General features: G+C 39.5%; 1 protein-coding gene across 8 annotated transcripts in view; it reads right to left on the reverse strand.

The window, feature by feature from the left end:
* Positions 1 to 20,780, reverse strand: part of EYA4 (EYA transcriptional coactivator and phosphatase 4) — a 368,749-nt gene that overhangs the window by 32,175 nt on the left and 315,794 nt on the right. For all 8 annotated transcript variants that reach the window (XR_825633.1, XM_010844272.1, XM_010844270.1 and 5 more), the window contains 2 exons: positions 17,999 to 18,135; positions 14,275 to 14,358 (listed from right to left, as the gene is read on the reverse strand). Coding sequence is in view for 7 of the 8 variants with exons in the window: in XM_010844272.1 (XP_010842574.1) it covers positions 14,275 to 14,358; positions 17,999 to 18,135 (221 nt within the window). In the remaining variant the exon portion in view is untranslated. The remainder of the gene's footprint in view (positions 1 to 14,274; positions 14,359 to 17,998; positions 18,136 to 20,780) is intronic.

Below are 20,780 nucleotides of genomic sequence, written 5' to 3' on the forward strand. Positions count from 1 at the left end.
TTATTGAGCCCATCTTCACATGAAATGTTCCTTTGGTATCTCTAATTTTCTTGAAGAGCTCTCTAGTCTTTCCCATTCTGTTGTTTTCCTCTATTTCTTTGCATTGATCACTGAGGAAGGCTTTCTTATCTCTTCTTGCTATTCTTCGGAACTCTGCACTCAGATGCTTATATCTTTCCTTTTCTCCTTTGCTTTTTGCTTCTCTTCTTTTCACAGCTATTTGTAAAGCCTCCCCAGACAGCCATTTTGCTTTTTTTGCATTTCTTTTCCATGGGGATGGTGTTGATCCCTGTGTCCTGTTCGGTGTCATGAATCTCCGTCCATAGTTCATCAGGTACTCTATCAGGTCTAGTCCCTTAAATCTGTTTCTCGCCTCCACTGTATAATTATAAGGGATTTGATTTAGGTCATACTTGAAGGTCTAGTGGAGGAGAGGAGATACCACTCGCCCAAAGTAAGGAGCAGCGGCTGCACTTTGATGGAGCAGCCATGAAGAGATATCCCACGTCCAAGAGAAACCCAAGGAAGACGGTAGGTGTTGCAAGAGGGTATCAGAGGGCAGACACATTGAAACCATAATCACAGAAAACTAGTCAATCTAATCACACGGACCACAGCCTTGTCTAACTCAGTGAAACTAAGCCATGCCCGTGGGGCAACCCAAGGTGGGCGGGTCATGGAGAGATCTGACAGAATGTGGTCCACTGGAGAAGGGAATGGCAAACCACTTCAGTATTCTTGCCTTAAGAACCCCATGAACAGTATGAAAAGGCAAAATGATAGGATACTGAAAGAGGAACTCCCCAGATCAGTAGGTGCCCAATATGCTACTGGAGATCAGTGGAGAAATAACTCCAGAAAGAATGAAGGGATGGAGTCAAAGCAAAAACAATACCAAATTGTGGATGTGACTGGTGATATAAGCAAGGTCCGATGCTGTAAAGAGCAATATTGCATAGGAACTTGGAATGTTAGGTCCATGCTGCTGCTGCTGAGTCACTTCAGTTGTGTCCGACTCTGTGCAACCCCATAGACGGCAGCCCACTAGGATGCCCCGTCCCTGGGATTCTCCAGGCAAGAACACTGGAGTGGGTTGCCATTTCCTTCTCCAATCCATGAAAGTGAAAAGTGAAAGTGAAGTCACTCAGTCATGTCCGACCCTCAGCGACCCATGGACTGCAGCCTTTCAGGCTCCTCCATCCATGGGATTTTCCAGGCAAGAGTACTGGAGTGGGGTGCCATTGCCTTCTCTGTTAGGTCCATGGATCAAGGCAAATTGGAAGTGGTCAAACAGGAGATGGCAAGAATGAAATTCAACATTCTAGGGATCAGCAAACTAAAATGGACTGGAGTGGGTGAATTTAATTCAGATAACCATTATATCTACTACTGTGGGCAGGAATCCCTTAGAAGAAATGGAATAGCCATCATGGTCAACAAAAGAGTCCAAAATGTAGTACTTGGATGCAATCTGAAAAATGACAGAATGATCTCTGTTCATTTCCAAGGCAAACCATTCAATATCACAGTAATCCTAGCCTATGCCCCAACCAGTAATGCTGAAGAAGCTGAAGTTGAATGGTTCTATGAAGACCTACAAGACCTTTTAGAACTAACACCCAAAAAAGATGTCCTTTTCATTACAGGGGACTGGAATGCAAAGTAGGAAATCAAGAAACACCTGGAGTAACAGGCAAATTTGGCCTTGGAGTACAGAATGAAGTAGGGCAAAGGCTAATAGAGTTTTGCCAAGAGAATGCACTGGTCATAGCAAACACCCTCTTACAACAACACAAGAGAAGACTCTATACATGGACATCACCAGAAAGTCAACACCGAAGTCAGATTGATTATATTCTTTGCAGCCAAAGATGGAGAAGCTCTATACAGTCACCAAAAACAAGACTGGGAGCTGACTGTGGTTCAGATCATGAACTCCTTATTGCCAAATTCAGACAAAGGATTAATCACCAGAATATATAAATGGGTCACACAACTCAATATTAGGAAAATAAACAATCCAATCAAAAAAAAAAAAAAGGCAGACTATCTAAACAGACGTTTCTTCAAAGAAGACATACAGATGGCCAATAAACACAAGAAAATTTGCTCAATATCACTAAGTATTAGAGACAGGCAAGCCACAACTACTATGAGGTATCGCCTCACACCAGTCAGAATAGCCATCATTAAAAAATCTACAAACAATAAATGCCAGAGGGGATGTGGAGAAAAGTGAACCCTCCTACACTGTTAGCAGGAATGTAGACTGATACAGTCGTTACGGAGAACCGTATGGAGATTACTGAAAAAGCTAGGAATAAATCTACCATATGATCCAGCAACCCCACTACTGGGAATATACCCTGAAGCGAAGTGAAGTGAAGTCGCTCAGTCGTGTCCGACTCTTTGCGACCCCATGGACTGTAGCCTACAAGGCTCCTCTGTCCATGGAATTTTCCAGGCAAGTGTACTGGAGTGGGTTGCCAAAAGACACACATACCCCAATGTTCATAGCAGCACTGTTTACAATAGCTAGGACATGGAAGCAACCTAGATGTCCATCAAAAGATGAATGGATAAAGAAGATGTGGTACATATATACCATGGAATATCACTCAGTCCTAAGAAGGAATGAATGTGAGTCAGTTTCAGTGAGGTAGATGAACCTAGAGTCTGTTATACTGAGTGAAGTAAGTAAGTAAAGAGAAGGCTGAGCGCTGAAGAACTGATGCTTTTGAATTGTGGTGTTGGAGAAGACTATTTAGAGTCCCTTGGACAGCAAGGGGATCAAACCAGTCCATCCTAAAGGAAATCAACCCTGACTATTCATTGGAAAGACTGATGCTGAAGCTGAAGCTCTAATACTTTGGCCACCTGATGCAAAGAGCTGACTCATTGAAAAACACCCTATGCTGGGAAAGACTGAAAGCAAAAGGCGAAGAGGGCAGCAGAGGATGATGGCTAGATAGCACCCCTGACTCAATGGACATGAATCTGAGCAAACTCCGGGAGATACTGAAGGACAGGGAATCCTGGTGTGCTGAAGTCCACGGGGTCACAGATAGTTGGACACGACTTAACAACTGAACAACAAGAGCAACACAGAATCTAGAAAAATGATACTGATGAACCTAGTTGCAAGGAAGGGAGACACAGCTGTAGATAATGGACTTGCAGACACAACGGGGGAGGGACAAACTGGGACGAAAGGAGAAAGTGGCATCACCATATGTCACCACCAGGTGTAGGACGGAGCTGGTGAGAAGCTGCTGTGTAGCGCAGGGAGCCCAGCCTGCTGCTCCGTGATGACCCAGAGGGGTGGGATGAGGGGAGAGGAGGGAAACTAGGGAGGGAGGGATGTGTGTATAATTATGAATGATCTGAGTTGTTGTATGGCAGAAACCAACACAGCATTGTAAAATTTTTTTAAATACTTAAATTAAAAAATTAATAAAACAAACTGATGTTAGACAATCTGGCAGAAGCATTCTGTTGTTCAAAGTGGTTTTCGATTTCTTTTATGACACGGACCCTTCTATGATATGGGAACTGAAACTAAAGCAAAGAGTGGAAGGATTGGGCCATATAGAAACATTTATAGAGAAATGAAAAAGGCAGAGGCAGACAGAAATTGTGACGTATTTCTGTAAAGTTACACTGAGTATGCCTGCAGTTCTGTCTCCCCTTCTACCTCCTCCTATTCTTCCAGCTCTACCACCTGGTGAGACCTCAAGACCAACCCCTCCTATTCCTCCTCCTCTCTAGCCTACCCACTGTGAAGAGGATGAAGGAAAAGACCTTATGAATAGTAATCATCATGACAGTTAATAAGCTTATCTGTTGTGTATGTGTGTTGAGTGTCTTCGTATATAAACCTAATCAATGTAAGTCAAGGACCATATGACATGTTTTTGTCCCATAATCATCACTACTTAAGTTATCTGTCGTGTAGAACATGGTGTGCAAAGACTTGTATTGAAGTGTACAGCTTATCCTTACATGTGCAGAAGGTGCTGCTGCTAAGTCACTTCAGTTGTGTCCGACTCTGTGCCACCCCATGGATGGCAGCCCATGAGGCTCCCCCATCCCTGGGATTCTCCAGGCAAGAACACTGGAGTGGGTGTGCATAAGATCAGAGATATGTAAAATTAAGAATGTGTTAGTTTCCCTGTTTTATAACTTTTCTTTGAAAGAATTACATGACTGTCCAGTACAGCCCTCTCTCTAGTAATTGGAAAAACTTCATATCAGCTTATCATCACAGGTGCTATTTTCTTTTTTAATGTGACAACGCCTCCAATACTGTATTATGAATATGACTGTAATACTGTGTGGCATAAACATTTTAGAATGGTTCATTCATTGGTGTATAGGCTAAAGCAATCACATTGCTGCTCTGTTATTAATGCATGAATCATTGTACCTGTAAATAAATGTGTTTTTCTTTTTCACATTATCTTTTTATTTTTGATGTCTACTGTTAGTAATATCTATCACATCCCCAGTGTTTTGTACCATGTCTTACATACTGACACAGGTACTGACAGGTAATTCATCTTATAAACAGATTACAAATTTCTGTTATTGATAAATACAGTGTGTGTGTGTTTTTGCTAAGTTGCTTCACTTGTGTCTGACTCTTTGCAACCCCATGGACTATAGCCCTCCAGGCACCTCTGTTCATAGGATTCTCCAGGCAGGAATACTGGAGTGGATTTCCAATTTCTCCTCCAAGGGATCTTCCCAACCCAGGGATTGAACCCATGTCTCCTGCATTAGCACGTGGATTCTTTACCACTGAGCCACCAGGGAAGCCCCACTTACCTTCATGACAATCTTATCATTTAAAATCTAGTTCATGCTATTTTGGGAGCCTTTCGAGGTAAGTGTGTGGGGATTGTTTCACATAAAAGTATCCAGTGGATTTATCCTGATGAGCATATCATTTCTCCAGCGCTGCTCTTATGTAAGAGGTTGTCTAAAGTGGGGAGGTAGTATTGGGAGCCTGAATTTCAGTTTCACAGTACAACTGTTCACTTTTCTTTCAGTCTTTCCCCTGACTTGGGCTATGGGCTTTACATCCTTCCTGTGGAATAACTTTACAGAGAATCACAGCCTCATAGCCCATGATGTATTAGTGCTCCAAAACAGATTAAATCCCTGGAGCACAATTTATTTAGCTTCCTTCATGCCTCCCTCCAACCAAGAGGAATTACTGCAACTTCTCAGGTAAAATACTATATGTAATTAATCGGGGAACAGGAATAATCTTCATAAACTATAGCAGATGAGGGATGATTCCTGGTCTGTGTCCTGCCAATTTACAAACTCTTATTTGAGAGCTGTGTGGTGCTGAAAGGTATACATGCCAACTGGTGCTCAGTCAGTTCCACAGGCAGCAGACCTCAAATACCAACACCCTTCATTTGCCATCACGGTAAATACCCAGGAACAGTTCTGTTGACAACTGAACAGAGTCCAAAATGATCGCATCTTAGGGAGATCCTTGGAAAATTCATAGTATTATTTATTTATACATTGAAGCAGGATTTTTCTAAAGTTTTTTTTTTTATTAAAACATAAAAGTTAGCTATACAGAGCAATTTATGAATAAAAATTGCATTCCTAAATGATTATGTTCCATGGGTTTTATTTTTATCGGTGGTGGGGAAAGACAATAGACCAAAAGAGTGTAGAGATTAAGAGCAGGTGGAAGAGTTGTGGGTGCTGGTTGGCTGAACCACTTGTGAGCTGGGTGACATGTTATCCATCACATATGTTCCATGGGTTTTATTTTTATCGGTGGTGGTGAAAGCCAAGGAGATAGTAAAGCATTTAATAAGACCTTCAGCAACCTTATTGAAATTCATTCCAAAGACAAAATGTCTCAGGCTCCTAGCCCTCAGACCTACAGGATCAGAAACTCTGATGGTGGGACCAGCCATTTCTGTTTTACAAACTCTGAGGCTCACTATGGCTCACATTTGTTCGAGAAGCCCTATTTCAGTCAGCAGCCTTCAAAATGGTCTCCTGGGGTTCACCTGGGTTCCTCTGAACTCTTTTCTCCACACAGCAGTTGATATTAAACCACCAGGTCCCAAGTCAATCTAAAACCCTTCCACTGCTTCTAAAGCTTCCACTGCACCTAAATAAATCCCACACGCCTTACGGGGGAGCTGCTGCAGCCCCCTGCCTGCCTCTCTGCTTTTATCTTGTGTTTCTCCCCCTTGTTTATACCCTTCCAGTCACACTGCTCCTTTATATTCCTGGAACACTGGAAGATTGTTCCCGCCTCAGGGCCCTTCTGTGTCCTCTGCCTGGAACTTGCCCCTCCACGCTTCTCCCCCACCTAATCTGTAGGCAGCGCCTTCTTGTAATTCAGGTCTCAGTATCAATGTCACCTCCCCAGTCACCTCCCTTCCCCCATCAATTTCTATCTGACCTAGTTTTTATTGTCTTCAAAGCAGCTACCACAATCTGAAATAATTTCACTTGCTTGTAAGCTCCCTGAGAGCAGGAAGCATGTCTGCTTCTGTTGAGTAAATATTTGTTGATAAGTAAATATTTGTTAGATGAACACAGTTGTTCTTGGAGCTCTAGTATGTGGTAGAGCTGAGATGACCCAATGTCCTCTCTGTCCCCTTCAAATGTGTCCTGAGTGCATGTGGTCCCCAGCTTCAGAAGTTGGGTCTGATAAAACAACATTCCTTATTAAGCCACTTCTTAATATGCCAAGATATTCATGTCTTACTAGCTAGACTACACCAATTTCCTTACTGATATTAAGAAAAATATCAATGATTATGATATGACATCAATTCTGTATGGAATCTAAAAAGAAAGGATACAAATGAACTTACTTACAAAGCAGAAATAGATTCACAGACTTAGAGAACCAACTTATGGTCCCCACCTGCCCAGGGGGGTAAGGGTGTGGGGGATAGATTGGGAATTTGGGATTGACATGTACACATTGCTATATTTAAAATAGATAACCACCAAGAACCTACTGCAAAAAAAAGTAAAATTAAAAAAAAAAGTCAATGACCAAATTACTTTTAAAAATAAATAAGCAATAATTCAATAAACAAAGTCATCTAAGTTGTTTTTCATGGAACTCAATGAAGGTACTTTCATTTTGATTTGAAAATATTAAGCCTAAAAATATTTTCACTCTAATTTTTTCAAATTTCCTTGAGTAAACCATTATTCAACATGGTCAGCTACAGCAGGTCCCCTTCCTGTAGCAGAGAACAGTATTAAGGACAAAGCTGTGTTATGAGAAGGACCTAGTTTCCAATATTTGTACCAGCATTTAACATTCTGTGACCTTGGTTGATTTTTTCAAACCCTAAAAACCCAGTTTCCTCATCCACAGAACTTGGCTCACAATAAATTACAGCAGAGTGGGTTATGAGCATTAAGTTGGGTAACATTTGTGAAAATGACTAATCACAGTTACAATTTTTAGAGCAACAATTCACATCAAATGTTCTGCTAGGCTGTTAACATGTTCTCACTTTCTCATTCACTATAAGACAATATTATTCCCATTTTACAGAAATTGAGAATGAAGAATTAATTTTCCCAAGATCAGAAAGCTATAAGCATCAGCACTGGGCTTTCAAATTTAGGTCTTTCCAACTCAAAGGCTCTTGTCATTAGCCCCAGTCCCTACTGCTCGTGAAATACCAAACACAGGTGCTACCATGCGGCAAGCAGAAATGTAGGCTCATCTTCCCACACCTTTCCAACATGCCCCTGATCCTTCTGCTGTTCTGTACCACTGTACGGATATCTGTCTGGACGTTCTGCTTCCCTGAATATTTCTTAAGTTTTTCCTTTTGATGGAAAACGATCCCAGTGATCTGAGAGAAGATATTTAGAATTATTGCAACTTAAAGGAGAACTCGCACAACTGCCTATATGTACTTAATTGCCCATCCTTGTTTCAGGAAATGTCACTTAGATACTGTGTTCACGGTAGCTTACTTGTCTATGCCATGTGACGTTCTATTAGCAGAAACAACATGGGGTTTGGGGTCAAACGTCCAGGGCCCCAGGATTCATCTCCACCGTTGTCTAGCTCTGTGACTTTGCACACATCTTATTCCCTCTCTGAGCATTTTTCCTCATGTACAGACTGGGGAGAACAACCCACCCCTTAAAATGTTTGCGATGCTTAACTCCTGGCACATCATGGGTATTAAATAAACAGAAGAGCCCTTCTTTCCGTCACTTTGCCCTGCCCACTCTGCGAGCTCTGCTGCTTCAAGCCTCTGTAGGCATACAGAATGTCTCTGTTTTCTATGTGAACAAAGCATTTTGATAATACTTTGAAATAATGGAATTTTTTTGTGAAATGAATGCTGCATGACCAGGGGGCTATCCCGGGAGGTGATGGTTATTTCAGTGACAGGTCACTGATGAAGGAAGCAGGAGAAGGCTGCTTTTGGAACTGCTCTTAGAGCCATTTTCTGAGTCATGCAAAAGCGGCCTCATGATTTGATGTTCTTTTTTTTCAAATGATGTTATTTTTTTTTTGCTACTTTATTGGAGCTCCTCCTTATCCCAAATGTAAGTCTGTGCTCAGTTCTGGCATGGTAAAAATTTTAAAATATTTTTGACAAAAAGAAAACAAAATCACACACACACACACACACATATATATATATATATAGAGAGAGAGAGAGAGAGGGAGAGATTTTAACTGTGTTCTTTGTTTATTGCCTTGGGTTCAAAATTATTCTTCTATTTCTAAAGATCATGATTACCACAAAAGGATAAAGGTTTGAAATCAGGAAATATTTTAACAATCTAAAGATAATTCCCAAAGACAAGTTCCACCACTGATCTGGCACAATGGAAGCAATGCAGATATTTAGGTATAGCCTCTAATGGTGACTATTTTGAAGGGAACTTTATTTGAATTTGTGTGTTCAAGTTAGACTGTTAATTGTAAAAATTTATCTAATATGAAACTCAGCATATAAATAGTGCAATCAATTCAACAGGATTTATTGCATATGCCACACAAGCTAAAATTATTGCAGAAGAAAATGCTTTCAATTGCTGTCTGGAAACTTTTTACACTATATGTTCTATCAGTAATAGAATTTGAGTGTGTACCCCAAATTCATATACAGTTAATTTATTTATAAATCACATACATATTTTTAAAGTTGTAATCATTTACATGTATTTATCATGTACCTGCACTGTGAAACAGACAACAGTAGAAATTGTGGGGCATAAATATGTGTGTATACATACACACATGTCAATATATTTTCTCTTTATCTCAATGAAACACCTTGTGTGTATGTGACATGTAAGCATCCATCCTGGAGACCACTGAATTAAGATAATAATGATTGTGATAAAGGGGCTAAGACTCCTTTTGCTTTTTTGTTTTGCATATAGAGTCTGTTTTTTTTTTTAACATTTTATTGTATTGGGGTATAGCCAATTAACAAACAATGCTGTGATAGTTTCAATTAAACAGCAAAGGGGACTAAGCCACACATATACATGTATCCATTTCCCCGCAAACTCCCCTCCCACCCTGGCTGCCACATAAACAGAGTTCCCTGTGCTATACAGTAGGTCCTTCTAGGTTATCCATTAAATGCAGCAGTGTGTACTGGCCATCTTCAACTCCCTAACTATCCTTTCCCCTTATTCTTCCCCACCAGCAACCACAAGTTCATTCATTCTCGACTATAACTCTGTGGAAGACTCCCTTTTCGAAATGCTCATTATACGAAATTGTTATCTTTCATCTGTTTAGCAACTTTCATTCAGTTCAATTTAGTCGCTCAGTCACGTCCAACTGCTTGTGACACCACGGACTGCAGCACGCCAGGCTTCCCTGTCCTTCACCATCTCCTGGAGCTTGCTCAAACTCATGTCCATTGAGTTGGATATGCCATCCAACCATCTCATCCTCTGTCATCCCCTTCTCCTCCCACCTTCAATCTTTCCCAGCATCAGGGTCTTTTCAAATAAGTCGGTTCTTCACGTCAGGTGGCCAAAGGATTGGAGTTTCAGCTTTGGCATCAGTCCTTCCAATGAATATTCAGGACTGATTTCCTTTAGAATGGACTGGTTGGATCTCCTTGCAGTCCAAGGGACTCTCAAGAGTCTTCTCCAATACCACAGTTCAAAAGCATCAATTCTTCGGCTCTCAGCTTTCTTTATGGCTCAACTCTCACATCCATACATGACTACTGGAAAAACCATAGCTTTGACTAGATGGACCTTTGTTGGCAAAGTAATGTCTTTGTTTTTTAATATGCTGTTTAGGTTGGTCATAGCTTTTCTTCCAAAGAGCAAGTGTCTTTTATAGCTGCAGTCACCATCTGCAGTGATTTTGGAGCCCCTCAAAAATAAAATCTCTCACTGTTTCCATTGTTTTCCCATCTATCTGCCATGAACTGATGGGACCAGATGCCATGGTTTTCATTTTTTGAATGCTGAGTTTTAAGTCAGCTTTTCCACTCTCCTCTTTCATTTTCATCAAGATGTTCTTTAGTTCTTCTTCACTTTATGCCATAAGGATGGTGTCATTCTCGTATCTGAGGTCATTGATATTTCTCCCAGCAATCGTGATTCCAGTTTGCACTTCATCCAGCCTGGCATTTTGCATGATGTACTCTGCATATCAGTTAAATAAGCAGGGTGACAATATACAGCCTTGACGTACTCCTTTCCAGATTTGGAACCAGTCTGTTGTTCCATGTCCAGTTCTAACTGTTGCTTCTTGACCTGCATACAGACTTCTCAGAAGGCAGGTCAGGTGGTCTGGTATTCTCACCTCTTGAAGAATTTTCCAGTTTGTTGTGATCTACACAGTCAAAGGCTTTGGTGTAATCAATAAAGCAGAAGATGTTTTTCTGGAATTTTCTTGCTTTTTCTATGAACCAATAGAAGCTGGCAATTTGATCTGTGGTTCCTCTGTTTTTTCTAAATCCAGCTTGAACATCTGGAAGTTCATAGTTAACGTACTGTTGAAGCCTGGCTTGGAGAATTTTGAACATCTTTGCTAGCTTGTGAGATGAGTGCAATTGTGCAGCAGTTTGAACATTCTTTGGCATTGCCCTTCTTCGGGATTGGAATGAAAACTGACCTTTCCCAGTCCTATGGCCACTGCTGAGTTTTCCAAATTTGCTGGCATACTGAGTGTAGCACTTTAACAGCATCATCTTTTAGAATTTGAAATAGCTCAACTGGAACTCCATCCCCTCCATTAGCTTTGTGCATAGTGATGCTTCCTAAGGCCCACTTGACTTTGCATTCCAGGATGCCTGGCTCTAGGTGAGTGATCACACCATCTTGGTTCTCTGGGTCGTGAAGCTCTTTTTTGTACAGTTCTTCTGTGTATTCTTGCCACCTCTTCTTAATATCTTCTGTTTCTGTGAGGTCCATACCATTTCAATCCTTTTTTGTGCCCATCTTTGCATGAAATGCTCTGTTGGTATCCTTAATTTTCTTGAAGAGATCCCATTCTATTGTTTTCCTCTATTTCTTTGCATTGATCACTGGGGAAGGCTTTCTTATCTCTCCTTGCTATTCTTTGGAACTCTGCATTCAATGGGGTATATCTTTCCTTTTCTCCTTTGTTTGCTTCTCTTCTTTTCTCAGCTCTTTGTAAGGCCTCCTCAGACCACCATTTTGTCTTTTACATTTCTTTTTCTTGGGGACAGTCTTGATCAATGCCTCCTGTACAATGTCACGAACCTCCATCCATAGTTCTTCAGGAACTTTTTAAGATCTAATCCCTTGAATCTATTTGTCACTTCAACTGTATAATCATAAGGGATTTGATTTAAGTCATACCTGCATGGTCTAGTGGTTTTCCCTCCTTTCTTCACTTTAAGATCTGAATTTTGCAATAAGGAGTTCATGATCTGAGCCAGAGTCAGCTCCTGGTCTTATTTTCTGCTGATTGTATAGAGCTCCTCTAGCTTTGGCTGCAAAGAATATAATCAGTCTGGTTTCAGTACTGACCATTTGCCGATGTCCATGTGTAGAGTCTTCTCTTGTGTTGTTGGAAGAGGGTGTTTGCTATGACAATGCATTCTCTTGGCAAAACTCTGTTAGCCTTTGCACTGCTTTATTTTGTACTCCAAGGCCAAATTTGCCTGCTACTCTAGGTATTTCTTGACTTCCTACTTTTGCACTCCAGTCCCTATGATGAAAAGGACATCTTTTGGGGCTGTTAGTTCTAGAAGGTCTTGTATGTCTTCATAGAACCATTCAACTTCAGCTTTCAGCCTTACTGCTTGGGGCATAGGCTTGGATTACTGTGATATTGAATGGTTTGCCTTGGAAACGAACACAGATCATTCTGTCATTTTTGAGACTGCATCCAATAACTGCATTTCAGACTCTTTTGTTGACTATGAGGGCTACTCCATTTCTTCTAAGAGATTCTTGCCTTATAGTAGATATAATATAGTACATTATGTCTACTGTAGTAGATACAATGGTCATCTGAATTAAATTTACCCATTCCAGTCCATTTTAGTTCACTGATTCCTAAAATGTTGATGTTCACTCTTGCCATCTCCTGTTTGAGCACTTCTAACTTACCTTGATTCATGGACCTAACATTCCCGATTCCTATGCAATGTTGCTCTTTACAGCATAGGACCTTGCTTCTATTAACAGTCACATCTACAACGCATGTTGTTTTTGCTTTGGCTCCATCCTTTCATTCTTTCTGGAGTTAGTTCTCCACTGATCTCCAGTAGCATATTGGGCACCTACCAACCTGGGGAATTCATCTTTCAGTGTCATATCTTTTTGCCTTTTCATACTGTTCATGGGGTTCTCAAGGCAAGAATACTGAAGTGGTTTGCCATTCCCTTCTCCAGTGGACCATGTTTTGTCAGAACTCTCCACCAGGACCTGTCTGTCTTGGGTGGCCCTACACAGCATGGCTCATAGTTTCATTGAGTTAGACAAGGCTGTGGTCCATGTGATCAGTTTGATTAGTTTTCTGAGATTGTGGTTTTCATTCTACCCTCTGATGGAGAAGGATAAGAGGCTTATGGAAGCTTCCTGATCGGAGAGACTGACTGTGGGGGCAACTTTCATTACCTATACTATAATTCACAGAAGATTCACTAAGAGTGCAATTTAGGAGGTAATGCTTTAGTGAAATCAATTTATCTCTAGAAGTTGGCATCACAGACTCAATGGACATGAGTTTGAGCAAGGTCCAGGAGATGGTGATGGACAGGGAAGCCTGGCATAAAGTAGTCCATGGGGTCACAAAGAGTTGAACATGACTGAGTGACTGAACAGCAACAACAACAAGAAGACAAAGCTTAACAAAGTTGTAAACACTGCATGTTGAGCTGACATGAGACTCTATAAAATAGTGTGACACTGTAAAGATTTAAGGGGACACTTCCGCATCATATGAAAAGGGACCAGTCAGATACAACTTTGACTACAGTGATCAAAGGCAGGTCATGCTGTGAACTGACTCTTGTTAGACTATGAGTCCTACAGAAACAAAGACTCAAATGGTGTTTCCAGCCGAAAAGTCTGTTGTAGGTGCATCAGTCTTTGAAACAACCTCACATGCCTATAAAACAACACTGGTACGAGAAGCAAGTGAACTATAAAAATAATGGCAAGAGACAAAGGAAAGTAATGTGACCATCTGTCTCAATATTTGTGTGTGAAGGCATATTACCCTCAGTCACTAAAATATGCTTCCTCAAAGTTACCAAAAGATAATTATATTCATAAATCCAAAGGATCTGAAAGACAAAAGATTACTTCTTACTTCAAATGCCATTTCATAGCAACATTTGGTGCAACAAGCTAATTCAAACAATTTCTTAAAGTTCCCCTATTAGAAGATAATATACATTTCATAATGTTTAAAGTCCATTTCAATTTATGAAAACATTTTCTAAAATAACTATGTCAGAGTAAGAAGCTTGGTTTCTCATATAAAAAACTAAAAGTTATAATGAAGAAGGAAAAAAGAATACAATTTTAAATTATGTTTTATAAAATTTTTCAGTTCACGCTGAATAACAATGAGCTACTAGAAATAAATAAGAGCAGATTTGATAGGCTGCAATAAAAACACTTCAATGCATTTTTAAATGGCTTTTAAATTTATTCAAAATAAAATTCTAATTAATAAATTCTAATTTATTAGAATTAATAAAATTCTAAATTTTAAAATTCTAAAATTTGTTAGAATTTTATTCTAACAAATAAAATTCAAATTTCTTGAATCCTTACCTTGCCATATTTCTGGGCATAAGATCCTGTGAGCAGTGAGTGGAAAACAATGATGGTTTCATCCAAGTCCCAGACAAACACACGCTGGAGAAAAAGATAAATACCAGAGAACCATTAAGTTCTAAGGAAAGAGAAATCTCTTTACAGGTAGAAAGCACCTTGCTTTATTGTTGGCTATAATCTTGACACTACCGTATAGAAAACTGAGTCCCTTGGACAGCAAGGAGATCAAATCAGTCAATCCTACAGGAAATCAACCTTGAATATTCATGGAAGAACTGATGCTAAAGCTGAAGCTCCAATACCTTGGCCACATGATGTAAAGAGCTGACTCATTGGAAAAGACCCTGATGCTGGGAAAGATTGAGGGCAGGAGGAGAAGGGGCCAACAGAGGATGAGATGGTTGGTTGGTATCACTGTCTCAATGCACATGAGTTTGAGCAAACTCTGGGAGATAATGGACAGGGAAGCCCGGAGTGCTGCAGTTCATGGGGTCACAAAAACTTGGACACAACTTAGTGGCTGAACAACAAATGCTACTCTATTATTTTTTTTCCCCCAAATTTGCCAGATTTATTTCCTGTAAAACCTAGAAGGAAGAGAGACAAATAAATATAATAAGCTTAATTCAGATGTCCTAATTTGAAAGAACTCATCCAAATGTTTACTTGCACTTAATTTCCAAAAAGACAAATTTGGATTTTATGATAAAAGTGTGCTTTTACAAAATTTTAGATGATGAAGTTTAGCAATTCATGCAAAGAATTAATTTTTTTTCTGATTAAAAAAGTAATAATCATGTTTTAAAAAAAGAATCAGGCACTCAGAAGGAAAAACAAAATGGAAATCATCTTTAGCTTACTATATTTAGGTAGTAACTACCATCACTGCATTTAGGTAGCTCTTTTTTCAGTATTGCAAATATACACTTGTGAAAACAGCATCAAACAATATACACTATTTTACTTTAAGAATTAAACTTTTAAAAATATTTAAAAGAATCAATGAGTAATCCCTAAATACAAATTGTAAAGTGTGGACCTTTGGGTCACATTAGGTGATAAGATATGTTGTTTGGCCTGCACACTGTTTTGAAAGATTTCAAATAATTGATCAACATTTTGAGATTAGACTTCTCGCAAAGTTCAGGGTTCTGACTGCAGTGGACAAACTTCTGGTCTGTAGCAATGCTGGCTGACCTTCCATGGGACAGTGATGCAGGGGCCCCTTGAGACTGGCCAGTGCTTCCTCTTCTTCAAAATCTGCAGGCTCCCTAGCCCAGCTCACTCCAATCATCTCTGCCTTCCAGAAGGCATTTTAATCTGCTACTGTTGTTGTTCACATTGTCAACTACAAATTGGCACTTACCAAGAGCACTGCCAATGACTGAACAACAAAAGCATTTGCCATCTGCCTCTACAGAGACTGAACCCCAGGCTGCTATAAGCTGTTGGCCTTCAACAACCTCTGAGGGAGTTAAGGTGGAATGAGGCACCCTATGCTCCAGGGAATCTGGGGGGACAGGTCTTTAGATAGTTGGATGTTTTTAGGAACAGATTTTATGGCCTCAGTCTTTGCATCTCCTCATGTTCAGTTCAGTTCAGTCGCTCAGTCATGTCTGACTCTCTGCAACCTGATGGACTGCAGCATGCCAGGCCTCCCTGTCCATAACCAACTCCTGGAATTTACCCAAACTCATGTCCATCGAGTCAGTGATGCCATCCAACCATCTTGTCCTCTGTTGTCCCCTTCTCCTCCCACCTTCAATCTTTCCCAGCAGCAGGGTCTTTTCCAAAGAGTCAGTTCTTCGCATCAGGTGGCCAAAGTATTGGAGTTTCAGCTTTAGCATCAGTCCTTCCAAAGAACACCCAGGACCGATCTCCTTTAGAATGGACTGGTTGGATCTCCTTGCAGTCCAAGGGACTCTCAAGAGTCTTCTCCAACACCACAGTTCAAAAGCATCAATTCTTCAGCACTCAACTTTCTTTATAGTCCAATTCTCACATCCATACACGACTACTGGAAAAACCATAGCTTTGGCTAGATGGACCTTTGTTGGCAAAGTAATATCTCTGCTTTTCAGTATACTATCTAGGTTGGTCATAACTTTCCTTCCAAGGAGTAAGCGTCTTTTAATTTCATGGCTGCAATCACCATCTGCAGTGATTTTGGAGCCCCCAAAAATCAAGTCTGACACTGTTTCCACTGTTTCCCCATCTATTTGCCATGAAGTGATGGGACCAGATGCCATGATCTTAATTTCCTGAATGTTGAGTTTTAAGCCAACTTTTTCACTCTCCTCTTTAACCTTCATCAAGAGGCTCTTTAGTTCTTCTTCACTTTCTGCCATAAGGGTGGTGTCATTGGCATATCTGAGGTTATTGATATTTCTCCTGGCAATCTTGATTCCAGCATGTGCTTCATCCAGTCCAGCGTTTCTCCTGATATAGTCTGCATATAAGTTAAATAAGCAGGGTGACAATATACAGCCTTGAAGTACTCCTTTCCCAGTTTGGAACCAGTTGTTGTTCCTTGTCCAGTTCTAACTGTTGCTTCTTGACCTGTATATAGATTTCTCAGGAGGCAGGTCTCATGGTCTGATATTTCCATCTTTTGTTGTGATCCATACAGTCAAAGGCTTTGGCATAGTCAATAAAGCAGAAGTAGATGTTTTTCTGGAACTCTTGCTTTTTTGATGATCCAACGGATGTTGGCAATTTGATCTCTGGTTCCTCTGCCTTTTCTAAATCCAGCTTCAACATCTGGAAGTTCACGGTTCACATACTGTTGAAGCCTGGCTTAGAGAATTTTGAGCATGTCTAGAGAAGCACTAAATCCCTTCATGGTGACATCAGATCCTTATGACCAACAAAAAACCTTTTGTAAAATGAGTGCTTAATGGTATTGAACTCCCCCTTCACCAAAACCTTATATATTGACCTTCCCCCACTGCCGCTAAGGAGCAGTCTCTCAGAGCTCTCTGAGATGCTGCCTCCGGGGCAGCAGTCCTCATTTTGCTCCAAATAAAACTTAACTCACAACTTTCAAGTTGTGCATCTTTTTTAGTTGAAAACATCAAGGAAGTGATGTCTTAGGAAGTGGTACAATGACTATTCCTTGACCTTACTAAATCTGAAGATTAAACTTTTTTTCATAATTAAAATACTCAGTTACATAAGAAGTAGCACATTATGGTTAAGAACAGTTTCTTCTGATTTTTGTAATAAAAATCAGCCTGCTTAGTATGAATATATTTCAAGAAATCCATCCCAACTTGAGAAAATGTCACAAATATAAACATATTACCATATGTATCAAATGATTAGAATTTTTCTCATTATCCAACGACCACCTTTCCTTTCCATACAGATTAATTTTATCTTTTAAAATTTACTGACCTATGTGAACACTTTTCATTACCCTATTACTCCCAAATAGAGCATTTCTTATCACACAATGGCTTTATTTTTAAATAATAATTTTCTATTTGTGCCTTCTGTATCAAAAGATCCAACTATCTCCAGCCTGAAATTTGTAAAGCATGTATTATAATGGATGAAATCTCCAATTTTAGAGCTGTGAAATGCCAGCTTCCATGTAGGTCCACTCATTTCATGATACGTCTTTTTCTTTTAAGTTTGAAACTTCATGAAACTATAAAGTATAGAACATATCCAACAGAATAAAACACCTATTACATCTGTTAAAGATAAGTCAGCATACCTCCAGGTCACTGTCAGGAGGCGGGGAGGGATTATTTTTCCGGCCTCTTCCTCGGGACTTTGACCCAGAACTCCTGCACGTTCTCTCATCAAGATCTTTGATGGGTGTGGAGGGGCTTTGAACAGTATCAAACTCTCCTGTAAATAACATAAATTGTTCAAGAATAGCACTTTATTTTTAGATCAGGTATAAGTCTTCATTATGAATTATCTTAACAAAAAGCTCCTTATGACCAAAAAAGAAAGAAAGAAAAGATATAATCCCAAATACACAAAAATCCTAATTTAGTAAAAAAATTTTGCAGGTCACATCATTTTCTCCTAGATTCGATATATGTGAGCTATTAAACCTGAACACCTTTTGTACTCCAGATGCTCTCAACTTGCCTGTCTCTATCCCCACCTACATGTTTATCTAAATTTAGATCTGTTCGCAACTCCTTATGTCAGAAGAGAAGATCCCATTCCTCCACATTCAAGTATGACTTCTGAGCCTCACCTACTGGGAAACCATGTTCCACTGCTCAAACTCTCTTATCTTCCCTTCAACCTCTCCCTTTCCTGGGGTGAGGGGGTGGTTCAGGCACAGACAAATTAAAAAGTCCTTCCCTTTAACCTTGCATCTATAGAAACTATTTACCGGCTATCTTTTCTTTTTAAAGGATCGTCTCTTAAAAGAACAGGGCATTCTAGTCCTGTCCAATAGAAATATAATGTGAGCCATGAATGTAACCACACATAAAATTTTAAATGTTCTAGAAGCTGCATTTAAAAAAATGTAAAAAGCAACATGTAAAATTATTTTTATTCTTACATGTTAATTGCTCTAATATATTCAAAACATTATCATTTCAACCTATAATAAATATGAATATGGTATGTTTTACATAATTTGTTTTGCACACTAAGTCTTCAAAATCCTGTGTGTATATGACATTTAGAGCGGACTTGGATCTGTAGTAGCTACATGTGCCTACTAGGCCCCTGCAATGGAGCTAGTACAGACTGAAGTTGCTGGCTACAGAACTGAATCTCACATTTGTCTCTACTTTCTGACATCTCATTTGTCATAATCCAGCTTTAGTTTACCAAAACTCTAACAAAACTATTCTTAGCCACAGTCTCCAAAAGCCACTTAAATGATACACACAATAATAGATAGACCCAGTCTTTACCTTCCTGGATCTCTGTGCTACACATGATCAATCCTCTTAAACACCACCTCTTCAGAACCACTTAGTAGCTGATACTCTGCTAGAATCTTCTAGAATTTTTTCCATGAGTCCTTCTCTGTCTAGGAGACACGGACTCCTTTTCTTCCTACCATTCCTCACATGCTGGGATTTAGTAGTTCTATCTTTTGGTCATTTTCCCCACTCCACACCGTGTGGGCAATCTAACCCTCTCATAGGTTAGTCACTTTCTACTCAAAGATGCATACATCATACTGGGTCAAATCCTATGTTTCGACTTTATGTTTGGGTTCTGCATGTCCCACAGATACCTGAAAGTTTGACATGTCTAAAGCTAAGTGATGGAGCACTTGATGAGTTGGAGAGCATGGAGCAGTGGCAGATCTGTGAGGAAGGTTTTAAGATAAACTGAGGCAACAGCGAGGTACAGTAAAACCTCACAAGTAACAAGAGTCCAACTTACCGTACGACTTCAAGTGTTTTATTCAATCTCCCTGAATCTTAGTTTCTTTGTATATTAAAACATCAGTAATAGCAGCTACCTTTTATTACCGAGGTAAATCTAATTTACACTTAATTTAAATCATATGCATAAAGTTAAAATGTCTAGGAGAATCCAACGGCAAACAATATCAAAGTTACACAGTTTTTAAATATAAAGATGTTATGACTCTCCTGTTGTTGTTTTTGTAGCTGTTTAGTTGCTGAGTCATGTCTGACTCTTTCTGATCCTATGGACTGTAGCCACCAGGCCTCTCTATCCATGGGATTTCCCAGGCAAGAATTCTGGAGTGGGTGGCCATTTCCTTCTCCATGATTCTCATGCCTTACCATAAAAATCAAAGTAAAATAATTACAAGAACAGACAAGCAGTTACTAATCTAAATAAACACATGTGAACAAACGAGATAAAACTTAAGTAATATTTTTTCCGAGAAATTCTAAGTAAATAATTTTTACAAAGCTAACCTCTAATAATTTCTAATGGTCAAATGTTTTCTTTGGGAAACATTGTGCATGTCAAGGCAGCATCAAAGAAATGTCTGTGCTCCAAATACTATTTGCTCTTAAAACACTGCTAGCACAGTTTCTTGCATGGGTTTTTGTTATCGAATGTATGAGAGTAAATAACAAAACAAAAGATTCTTTAGCTATGAATGCTGACTACAGCCAGATATCATAGTAAATCCTGTTTCAGCTTCCTTGTGCAGACATTAAAGGAGGTTTGGGGTATTTAAACACACAACTAATTTTTTAAAAATCACACAAAATGTTTTCTATTTTCAGTTATTTTTATAAAATAAAAAGGTTACTATGTCCTAAAAATCAAATGTTCTTTTTCAAGTAAAATACTGATTCAAATTAACTCACATATGTTAAGCTTATAATGTAAACCAATTTTTGGTTGACATTCTATAAAACCTGTCTTTCTATCCATTACAGATCAATTTTTTAGAAGTTAACTCTTATCAGGTAGTTTTGTTCCTGCAACAGTGCAAGAGGTGAAAGGACAAAATCTTGGAAAAGCCTAAAATTACTGTCATCAGTTATGGGTGGTTGATTGTTGACTGGATCCGTAACAACGGAATT

This window comes from Bison bison, unplaced genomic scaffold (assembly GCF_000754665.1).
Source record: "Bison bison bison isolate TAMUID 2011002044 unplaced genomic scaffold, Bison_UMD1.0 scf7180017864198, whole genome shotgun sequence".
In the NCBI taxonomy this organism is placed as follows: Eukaryota; Metazoa; Chordata; class Mammalia; order Artiodactyla; family Bovidae; genus Bison; species Bison bison.